Genomic DNA, 12,395 nt, shown 5'->3' on the forward strand with positions numbered 1-12,395 from the left:
GATATAATAAACAATAAAATACAATGAAAAAAAATAGAGAAGTGCCAGGTGTAGTAATTTCTGTAGTAATGGTAGTTTATTACATTTTAAATTACATTTGTCATTTAAATGTAGTATATTGTGCATTATTGTAGTGAACAGTATATAAAACTATATACAACATAATATTATTATAAAATAAAAAAATAATTATAATCAAGAAAAGACATTAGTGAACTGTTCTAGAGAACAGATATTCAGAGACATCTAGTGAATATGGTGATCAGTTAGTGATCTATGCATGTGCAGTTCAGGTTGTGTAGTTTCTCTAGCTCTATCTCTTGCGTGCTTTCTATAGAGACCCAGTGATTTCTGACGTTGCAGGTCAGTCGTTACAATGCTATAGACAAAAGTGAGAAAGAAAGAAGGAAATGTATGTGTGTGACTGTTTGTCTAAACAAGTCTCTTGAGAGTTGTTTGATTGCATGTCCGAGGTTTGTGGGAAAGCAGCCCTTGTGCCCTGTGTCATTAAGACTGACCTTGAAGAAAAGAAAAGAAACAAATCTTTCTAACTAACCTGCAATAATATGTGGATTTTGAGCATCTGCTTTTGTGCTCTAACTTCTCTGAAATCCTGATTCTTCAGTGTACTTCATTAATTCTGTTTTCCTCCCTAAAGTTAAAAGGATTTGTTGGCATGCCATGACACTTAATTTTTTTTATCAAATGAGGTTACAAAAACTGAAGACCCCAACTTTCTCTCCACTCCAAACTGTCTAACTGCTGATAGAAAATGCAGAATATTTGTATTAGTGGTAGCAGAGACAGCTGTGTTTGTGTTTTAGTATGTGAGAGCTGAACTCAGTACACTGAACAAACACTCTGAACAGGTTCAGTGCTGGCTGGAGGTCTCCTTGTACCTGCCACACACTCGCTGTTTCTCTAAATCAGACGAATGCTTTTAAGATCAGACCAACAAACACACAGGGTGAAAAAAGTCAATAGGGATTACTTAAATAAGCATCAAAAGCAATGACTGGACAGAGAGTGAATGAAAAATGGGGGAAGACAGAAGTTTATGACAGGACAGAATTAGAGAGAAGAAAAAGTTCATGAGTATTAAAAAAATAAAAATGTAAAATTGTCTTTTAAATTGGAAATAAAGTTGAACTGAAAAATTTATATGAATGTCATTAATCAAGTTGCATTTTTGGTTAGAGACCTAAAACTTTTGGTTTATGTCCAGGTTTAAATAAGAAAAACTAATTAATAATTTAAACTGTAAAATTATGTAATACATTTGCATACTTTATTAGTGACCTAAAATAGTCTTAAATCCTAAATGTTTTTGTTAATTTATAACATTTTTGTTTGAAATTTTTTAAAACTCAACAAAAATGTTTTATGTTTAGGTATAAATAAGGGGAATTTTTTTTTTTAAATTTGAATAAAAAAATTTAAATGAAATTTAAAAAATGTTTGGTGACTTAAAAATAGCACTGAATCTTAAATGCTTGTTTTTATAACATTACTTTTGTTTTTATTTTATTTCAATTTTTTTGTACAATATTAACTTTCAGTTTATATCCAGGTTTTAATTTAAAAAAATTATTTTCAATATGGTCCCACAAATTTGATAGGCTGTATGATGTATAATAGGCAATTCTGAGTTAGTTTTCTTCTGTAAAGATGCATTTTCACCTTTCAGAATAGTAGGAAATGGTTTGAGAAAGCATACGTGTGTGAAGGGGGAGGGATATGACAACAGCTCCATTACACATACACACACATAACATGGGTGAGTGTGATCTGTCGGATGCAAAGAGCCCAGACCAAGTGTGAAAAGTGGCGAGGTTCAAGCTCTCTGATTGGCTGTTCATAAGCTTCACACTGGAATCTCATGAATAGATTTCTGACACTAATGAACGAACATGCCTCACATCTGAATTGCTTTTACCAAGTTTGTTTCCCTCATTCTTTATAAACATTTGTCATTTTTGTTAAAGTGACTAGCCATGAGGTATATGTATATTACACTGACTGTACACATTCATAAACACACACACACACACACACAAATAGAAAATTTGTCTGAAATGACTGTAATCCTGCAGTGACAGACAGAGATGTTGAGCTGTCTGTGGAGTGAGAACAGAACAATAGCGTGTTAATTACTGCAGCCCACATGAGCTGCATAATCCTGATACTGTACACGTTCCAGACAGCATGGAAACAGCGAGTCTGGAATACACACACAAACGAGAATAGACTCGAGATATAGAGGAAAAGGCCGGATATGGGCTGTACGCAGAGAAAAGCCTCACTGTTTGAACTTGGCAGTGAGTAAAAGAGAGCAGCAAACGCTTGTTTCCTCTTTCAGATTAATTATGTTACACATAAACATTTTAACAACCAAATATAAGCAAGTAAAAATCAGAAATGGCCTAGAGGGGTGAGTTTGGCTTGCTGTTGGGGTAATTGGGATATTTTAGGGGGGAGGGGTGTTCAGTGCATTACCTCCTCTAGTTCAGTAATCATTTGCAACCCCATTCAGGTCCAAATTCACCCACCCGTCATCCCCCTTCCATTCAGATCCCTCTGCACCCACCCCCCTCCCTATAATGCAAAGAAACAGGGTCGTGCGTGTGTGTGTGTGTGTGTGTGCGCGCGTGTAGACAATGGGGCAGATTGTGTGTGTGATCTATATTTCAGTGGTCTAGATTCAGTGGCTGTGTGCTAACACGGCAAGCCGGCTTATCAGTGGGAGACCTGCTCCTTCTGTCCTCCAGCAAAGACAAATATGCACATATGTGAATGTCCAAAGTATGAACACACATGCCTGGTTACAACAGATGAAGCAAAACATCATGGTCCGGATTGAGAGTTTTGTTGCTCAGGTTGTTTTATCATAGCCCAGGAGACTTAATTTATTTCTTATTTATGTTTTGAGTATCAATTGTTTCTGATAAAATGACTTAAAAATTAAAATAGACATATTTGAGACTATTGTTGACAGGGCCAACACTGAGGGGGGACAACCCAAAATGTTCAGATTAGTAATTGGTCATTATGGGATTCTCCAATGGTTTATTCTAAGACTTGTCCCCTCAGTCTTGAATATTTGATTATTCTTGATTTAAAAATATATATATTAATACTTTTATTTAGCATAAATGCATTAAATTGATCAAAAGTGAAAAGAATTTTACATTGTTACCAAAAAATCAGTTTCAAATCATTTTTGTTTTCACCACAATAATAAAAATGTTGGTAATGAGGATTATTTCTTGAGCACCAAATCAGCATATTAGAATGATCGTTTTAAGTTAGAATATTTAGCAATGTATTTTTTTATTTAGCCTATTAGTTTAATTTTTTATTACAATTATTATTATTTAATAAATGCAACCTTGGTGAGCATGAGATATTTATTTATTTTTAAATCTTACTGACCTAATAGATACTGATTATTTGGAGAAACATTTGAGTTTATATATTTTTATTGCGGACTTTTTTCTCAGGAGCAAAGCTGAAGCAAAAGCCTTTTTTGTTTTATTTCATTGCTGTCTAGGAAAAACGGTTAAGATACTACAGAAATCTCATTTGTAATTTTTTTTCCCTATAGGCTTGTGTATTATAGTAGAAACAAAAACTTTGAGATCTTGGCAAATCTGAGCACAGTTTAAAACTACTCAGTCCATACTTGACTCTAGAGGAGACATATAGCAGGGGTCTTTTCTTAAAAGAAAAAACTGCAACTTTAGCAAAACTCATTTAATCTAATTGCGGCCTAGGAGAAATAATTGAGAGATTAAAGAGATCTCATTTGCTATTTGTCTTTCCAAATGAGCTTGTGTTAGAGTAAAAGAAGCAGGGTCGATACTTTGGATGAGCTGTGCTGGCGAGCTCCTTGGTAACCGAAGCACAGATGAACAGAGGGGCATATACTACACCCCTCCCTCTGAGCCCCAAGGAGTGTGTGTGTGTGTGTGAATGTGTAAGGGAGGAGGAGGTGTTTCCCAGGGTTGGGTTGAGGGTGTGTGTATATGTAGGAGGGGCTCATTGTGGAGGCGATAAGCATTGATCAAATGGGGAGAGGCACACACTGACTTGTTGGCAGGAGGACACAGGTTTGTGGACACACACACACTGCTCGTCCAGCGCTCCCGTGTATTGGGAGGCCGAGACAATTGTACACCGGATCCACCTGCCTTACACACTGGAATAATGGTGTTCATTGGGACTTCGCTCAAGTCAGTCATTAAATACTTCAAACGCAAGGGTAAGAACTCGTTGACCATGTTCTTTCAGTGCTGATGGAGATCAGACTGGTTTCTAGCTAGTTTTGTGAACTTGTTTCAATAGCTGTGTGTTTTATTGATCTATCAGCTAGTGGTTTATTGTAAATTTAAGAGATTTCATTAAATGTGTCAGATTGTGTGGCAGGTCAGTACTTTGTCAGGTTTGTAAGTGCAGAGTTCATAAAGAGCTGTAAATCTGTATTTCTACATGGACAGATGAGTCATTTCCTGTACACTTAACAGACAAACCTGTTAACACCTTGATTCTGCTTATGATGTCCAGATAATGACCCTGTCACGCATAAATTGCGGTTGTGTGCATCTTTTATTATACCTACTCGGGTTTCAAATATTTACATTAGACATGGCACAATATATTGGTACCGTATCAGTTATCAGTCGATAATATATTTTTTTTAAATGCTATTTCATTTATCTGCATTTGTCGATATTTAATTGTACAGTGTAACTTTGTGCATGCTCAGTTCCGTGCTGATTTTACACGTAGGCTAGTTTACTTTTAGACTTCATCTCATTTTCTCTTAGAGGTAATTTTTAATATCTTAAACATTTAATATAAACTAACACTACAAATTATTTAATTAACTATTAGTTTTATTTTGTGATTTTTTTTTCAGTTAAAATTGTATAGAATTTATAATATAGAAATAGTGCATTATAAAAAATAGATATTAAAAGTACATTTTTAAGATATTAAATATATTAAGAATATTGTAATTTAATATTTACATATATTTTAATGTCTTATCTGTATTAATCAGAATGTATTATCTGTGCATCACTAATCAACATAGATTCACAATTTGTGGAAGACACTTTTTAATAATGGCTGAATACAATTTGCTCTTGAACCAGACACTGGTTGATCTACTTCATTGACATTAAATGCTTTAATACGATTGCATTAAAAATTATGAAAGTGCTTTCATAAAACATAATCCAGTGTTAATTATATTTATATATATATATATATATATATATATATATAAAATTATTATTTTATTTATTTTTTTGTCTCAGTAGTACAGAACATAATAAACAGTTTTTAAAATTGTGATTCATTTTTAATTGTGATAATTTATCTTCTGAGCCTAAATTAATTGGATGAGCTCATCCATATTCCAGTGTTACACGTTGTGGATGGTGACTGCAAAGTGTGTGTGTTTAGTGTGGGTACGAGCAGGACCAGAGGGATTATGGGAGTTTTGAATAGGCTGATTCTGAGTGCTGAGCTCAGGCTGATGTGGAGATTGATGTTGGGCACAATGCAGGTTTTTGTTCCTGCCGCCGCTCTCCTCACTCCTCACAAGCACACAGACAGGTTTAATGGGTTGTGGACTGGGCTGTGTGAGTGTGTGTATTGCCTATTCTGGAATGATCTGATATTTATTGTAGGCACTTCAAAGGGCTCGCTCACTCTTATCTCTCCCACGGAGTACGAAGGTTGTTTAATGCTTTTTGTGCATCTGGTTTTGTTGTCCAGCAAATGGTCTTGTTGATCAAATGAACAAATGTGTTTGGGTATCCTTTTTTTTCTGCGATGTGTGCAGGAAGACTTTTTGAAAACAGTTGCTTACATACATTGGGCACCTAAATTGTGCACTTTACACACATGCAAGAATTAGGGATATGTAGAACTCCAATGATATTCCAGTTCTGTGGAATTCTGTTTGCGCAGATTCCGTGTTGGTCTGGTTATGTGACAGAGTCAGCTGGTTGGTAGATTATTGACCTGTTTGGTTGTTACCACACCGATGAAGCCCTGATCACATAACATTTAGGTACTAACCACGAGGCAAACTCAACGCATCAATATTTCCGACTGTGGAGGAATTCTATGGACAAGCCGGTGATTTTATTTTTGTTCAGAATACTTAATTATACACAGCTAAAAGCTAAAGGCTTCACAGACTTAAGCAGTTAATATATGTCCTAAACAGAGATATCTGTGAATCTACAGCACTTGTTAGCTGTTTGTGTCGTTTCATTTACAAATGGCAGTATTTGTAACGTGTTTTTCCGCCGTGCTAAATGCCCTCTGCATCCTCCCATGTGTTGGGCTGCTTTGTCCTGTCTGATGTCTGCACATTCACAGATGATGCCTTTGAGGAGAATGTGTCTCTTTGTAGCCCAGAATTGATTTGAACAACAATAAGTTCAAAGACTCAGTGTTGTGGTTAATGAAGAGAGCACAACCTGGAGAGGGAATGAAAAAACTTGTGTTCACACTTTGATTGCTTGAGTTTGATTCCCTGCCACCACTGGTGTCTTTTCAATTTATACTTTTAGATCCAAACTTCTGTAAGTTCAGGGCTCGACAGTGCGACCATTTCAGTCGCATTTGCGACTGAAAACTACTGCGTGCGACTATGAAATTTATTTTAGGAGCACCAGTGCGACTGACCCGATCATCATCATACTTGTGATTGCGCTCAGGGAAGCTTCAAAGCTTTCTACGTGTTTTTGCAGCGTCGAGTAATGTATCACAGACATATCTCACCAATCCTTCATAAGCAAAGTGTAGACAGGGTGTAAATAAGAGATTCATCACACAGTGTAGAGAGCTTCGTTGATTATAAATGTGAGCTCGCGATGAACTAAGATGATGAGTGACAGCTTTGAATGATTTTTAAGGGAGTTTGTAAATGTGATAACTGATTTAATACAATACAATTCAATAAACAAGAAGTTAATTTTAAGTTACTTACATTGTCTGACTATAACACTATTGTCTGATTTTGCTCTATTTCGTTGTATTTCGAAATATTTCGAAAATAGTTTAAAAACAAAGTCACAGCTCAGCCGCTGCGCATCTCCATTCAAACACAGCGGTGTTTCGTTTATGAACGAACAGTTTTTTTAAACGAATCTAGTGAGTCAGTGATTCATGATTACCCATTCATAAAGACAGTCACTCTTGAATGAATCAGCCGTTCGAATGAATCAATTGAATGAATGATTCAGTGATAAAAATCAGTGACTTGCCGCCACCTGCTTTATCTTTTCAGTTATTTAAATCATTTAATATTTCTATATTCAAAATTTTATATTTAAAACATTAATATCATCATGGATTTATGGATTTAATTGCACTCATTCCACTTCTGAGCCTCATTAAATGTCTGAAAGTACATCAAACAACACTTTTGTGTTCTTCTGTGCCACCTCTACAAATTATTTTTGTTAATACTGATTTCATTTGATTTTTAACTTGTTTCTTATTCTACTCTTATTCTGTTGTTAAGCTTATAAAATATAATTTAAGAATTTGACAAAAGATGACATACTTTTAATAAAGTTAGAGGAGTCAAATATTACCTCGTAATGGGAAGGCTACTTTTTGATAACATTTTGGATTATTGATTAGAAGGTGCTCCTAAAATTTTGAACGTGCTCCTAAATTTTTTAAGTTAGGAGCACAAGTGCTCCTAAAAAGAAAAGTAAGCGTCGAGCCCTGTGTAAGTTAACATCATACTTCTACTCACCAAGGATACATTAAATGAATCAAAAGGTACAGTGACATCATGATTTCCAGAAACATATTAAACAGTATAACTGTTTTGGCAACTAAAAAGTCTGCTTTAAATATATTAGAAAATACTTTATTAATTCTTTATTATTTTCTATTTATATCTCATAATGTTACATTTTACTGTATTTTTTGTCAAATAAATGCAGCCTTGGTGAGCATATAAGACTTCTTTCAAAAATATTAACAAATGTAAAAATGTATTATAAAATTCTCGGTATATTTATTATTCTGTATTTTCATTCAATTCTATTATTGTTTTATGGCTTTTTTAGTTTTGTTTTTAGGGTTATGATATTTTTTAATGATTTAATTGTATTTATTTATTTACAAATTGAAAACTAAATGTAAAAAATAATGACATTTGGCCATAGAGAAACCAGAAGCTGTGCACAGAAGCCCTTGGTAGATTAATTAACAGTCACAGATCAGTATGTATTAGTCTCTCTGAAGAGCAAGAAATCACTTCTATATTGAAAGTCCTGATGTCTCCTGAATAAACACAATGGCCTCCCGTGGGCTCTGCTTGTCAGTCTGGCAGCTCTCTCATGATGGGCCATCACAGCCTAACGGCCCAGTGCCACCTGTGGACACACAGCTCCTCACACCTGTGAGAAAACTCCCACCGCTAATCCTCTACTTTCCCTTCCTCTCATGGTAAAACAACCAGCTGGTTGTTTTTGTTTGTTTGCTGTTGGGACAGCTCCAGGGGTCTTTCCTCCAAGATTCCCCTTTACGTCATGACCCATTTGCACCTCTGCTAGCTTGTACCGGTCTTCTTGTTCACTCTTTGGTTCAAGTTTTTAGGGTTCACCAAGTTAAAGTTTAAGCACAAGATTGTAGCCAACTTTAAAACAAATTGAAATCCTGCAGGAGTACTTTTGGCTCTGTTTTGACTCGCAGTGAGTCCACAAATAGACACGTTTGGTCGCTATTACTTGCATTTGGTTATATGTGCATGTTCTGTGCATGAATAAATAGGTATGTTGATTGTTTATTATGGCATATAAATAATTTTTATTCTTTGTGTGTGTGTGTGTGTTTTTTAGCCGTATCTAATCTGGATGAAGAGAAAAAGTGGACTGTGCACTACACGGCTCCATGGCACCAGCAGGAGAACGTCTTTCTGCCGGGCTCCAGACCAGCCTGCGTGGAAGACCTGCACCTCCAGGCCAAAGTGAACCTGAAAACAGCTCTCAGAGGTAAGAGCCGCACACCTTGCACACCAGATTCAACATCAGACCCGCTGCAGTGCTCATAACATCAGCATTGCTATGGAACAAACACACTGAGCAGCAGGTAAACGTGCCCATGATGTAATTCGTTCACTGGACACCTGTGAAACGGCCTGTTAGTGACATCCAGGGGTCGATTTAGCAGTACAGCTCAGCGCAAGCAGATTTTGGACTAGAAGTTAATTGTAACCCGAGACTGATCTAGCAGTGCAGGTGGCTGATGTGAAGCCTGATTAATTATGCAGGCACAGGTGTGTAGGTCATATTACTATAATAGAGACTTCAGGCCTTCAGATGGCAGAGAGGAAGACATGAAGACAGGTAGAGCTGTACCATCAAACACCTTTCCCAAAGCAGCTGCAGTAAACTTTTCACTCGCATTTTCTTTTCTGCCAATCTCTCTGTAATTATGAAAAAAAAGTCAGCGCTTAAAACTTTTAATCTGCCAAGACAAACAACACTTAGCACACATGCGGATCAGAGGAAGTTCACAGCTTACTTGAACATTTTTTTTATGACAAGTGTTTGTAAACTTGCTTGTGTCTTAGCTGACAAATAAGTGTTGATGGAAACCGTAAAGGATTAGCAAACAAAATAAATGCTGGTTTTGGAGAATTAGAGGAAGACGTTTTAACAGTCTGTCTGGTTTTATGTTACATTGTCTGGATTTGTCTCTTATGGTTGTTGCTCTTGTGCAGGGGTAGCCAAACTTTTTAACATGGAGGGCAAAAAATCTAATTTGATCAAGGGCCGTGGGTTAAAAGTAAATGTTGCTCCCTTCCAGTCACCATTCACAAATATATTAAAGGGGTCCTATTATGCTCTTTTACAATGTCTTGATTTTGTTTTGGGGGTGTACTAGAACATGCTCTCATGCTTGGTGGTTCGAAAAATGCATTATTTTTTACATAGTTTACATTATTACAATACCTTTCTCCCGAGCCTGGCACAAACGGCTCGATTAGTTCCGGGGTTTGATGTAGGGATGCGCCGATCCGATATTCATATCGGGTATCGGTTCCGATCGTGCCATTTTTCTCGGATCGGGTATCGGTCAGAGAGAGCCGATCCAAATCCCGAGATATTTTTTTTTCTTTTTTTTCCCCGCTTGTGCGAATTATTCTGTGTTACTTCTGAAGCCATACGATAGCTTAATGTGAGCTACATATGAATATTTAAGTCCTTACATTAAAGTTTACACTCTTCTCCGCTGTGGCTGTCAGTCATTCGTTCAGACTTTAAACCCTGGTCGCATTCGGTTACGACAGTCAGTTCGGTAAAGCTCTCTCCAAGATCATTCTGTGTTCCCATTATACTTGATTTGTAAATACATGTCTATGATTTTGCAAAAAGGACTTTATCTTCTTGCCAGAGTTTAATGTTGTTTTGTTACTTGCTACCGGGTGTCTGTGAGAACAAAACACGGGCGTAGAAAAGACTATCAATAGTTTTTAACGTGCACAGTAACTGAAATTTAAAACTGTTAGCTTCGTGCTCATAGACTGTCAACCCTCTACATTGCGTGTAAATCACTCGCATATGCGACTAAATCTTCACTCTGGGCGACTAAATGATGTCTAATATTTTACTCTCCAGTGTGCGAGTTGGAGGCTGAGTATATGATTAACACAGATATATTTTCCCTCACAGAACACTCTGACTGAGCGCTTCAGAGTTTCACTCTCCGTCAAGCGATCTGATATTTTTCAGTTCATTTGAATGGATGCGCAGTGCACCTGTGTTTGTGTATTTGGCGTAATGTGTTTCTAGTGTGAAGGCGCACGACTCACCGTCGCTTTCTCTCACTGTGAGCAAAGAGCGAGAGTCTTACATAACATGCAGAATTGATGCGCTACATGTAAACGATATACTTTGTTGTATTTTCCTGTCAAAATAACAGAGTTGCTTTGGAATTCTTCAGCTTTTAAGAACTGCCGGGTTTTCCTGTAGAAGTGGAACTAATGCACAAACGCAATTAAACATTTAAATAAGATTTTTTTTATGTTTAAGTAATTTTGTATCATTCTTTTTTTTTTGCATTTAATTTTCGAATTTAGATATGCTTCAATTGCATATTGTCCCCCTTTTTAGACTCTGTGGTGCTATCAAAACATCGCTCTGTTTGCTTGAGCATTTTCACCAGCACGACAACAATAGTGAGAGAAAAAAAAAAATTTGGCTTAAGAACTGCCGGGTTTTCCTGTAGAAGTGGAACTAATGCACAAACGCAATTAAACATTTAAATAAGATTTTTTTTTATGTTTAAGTAATTTTGTATCATTCTTTTTTTTTTTTGCATTTAATTTTCGAATTTAGATATGCTTCAATTGCATATTGTCCCCCTTTTTAGACTCGGTGGTGCTATCAAAACATCGCTCTGTTTGCTTGAGCATTTTCACCAGCACGACAACAATAGTGAGAGAAAAAAAAAAATTTGGAGAATGAGAGAATCGTTTGGGAAACGTGTTTGCGAAACAACTCAATATTTTTGCAATTCAGTTTGTTGCTGTTAGTGGCACAGAAATGGCACACTTCAGCTATTTAATGGGGTGCATTACCCAGCTGCAGTTCAGTGTCATAAAATGAAAGTCAGTAAATAAGGAAAGACATGCAGAAGATGAGCGCGTGTTTGTCAGCAGATAGACTGCTGGATTCAGCTGACTGGATGACTGAAGGGATTGTGGGATGTGTGCCAAGGGGATGTAGCTGCCATCTGCAACAGTTAGCTTAAAAAGCCAGTATTTATGATGCAGCCTGCACATTGTCAAACACACACACAAACATACAGAGCGGAACACATCTCTGTCCACTACTGTTTTAAAATCTCTTTACAAAGTTTGTCTAACATCCACAAGTGTAAAGGGGCAAAATACAATTTTAATAGAATTTTTTTTATTACTTCAAAGATGAAACAATTCCTCTTTTCATCATTACTAATTTTCATGTTCTAAAAATGGTGCTTTCACTCTCAGACCACTAGAGGGAGCCAAATAAACATGATCTGCTTCTATACCTTATGTTTGAAAGTTCATAAAAACTTTCTTTCAAACTTGTCCTGATGTGTCTGCTCTGTTCCCACAGAATGTGATAAACTGAGGAAAGATGGCTTCCGCAGCTCACAGTACTACTCACAGGGGCCCACCTTCTCAGGCTCCACAAACTCCCAACATGAGGACGAGGATATAGAAGATGATGAAGCTGATAAAAAGGTAGGATTATTTAAGATTTTTTTCCTGGTCATTAGTACTGGTTTTATATTTTATTATATTTTTATATATTTTATTGTATTTTTATGTTTTTATTATATTTTATTTTATATTCATATAAAAT

The 12,395-nt window shown here is 36.3% G+C and overlaps 1 protein-coding gene across 1 annotated transcript in view; it reads left to right on the forward strand.

Moving 5' to 3' along the window:
* Positions 1 to 12,395, forward strand: part of LOC107549118 (NHS-like protein 1) — a 111,062-nt gene that overhangs the window by 83,091 nt on the left and 15,576 nt on the right. The window contains exons 2-3 of the mRNA XM_016230091.1: positions 8,880 to 9,032; positions 12,147 to 12,274. Coding sequence (XP_016085577.1) covers positions 8,880 to 9,032; positions 12,147 to 12,274 — 281 coding nt within the window. The remainder of the gene's footprint in view (positions 1 to 8,879; positions 9,033 to 12,146; positions 12,275 to 12,395) is intronic.

The sequence above is a fragment of the Sinocyclocheilus grahami genome, unplaced genomic scaffold (assembly GCF_001515645.1).
Source record: "Sinocyclocheilus grahami isolate Dianchi unplaced genomic scaffold, SAMN03320097.WGS_v1.1 scaffold362.1, whole genome shotgun sequence".
Taxonomy (NCBI): domain Eukaryota; kingdom Metazoa; phylum Chordata; class Actinopteri; order Cypriniformes; family Cyprinidae; genus Sinocyclocheilus; species Sinocyclocheilus grahami.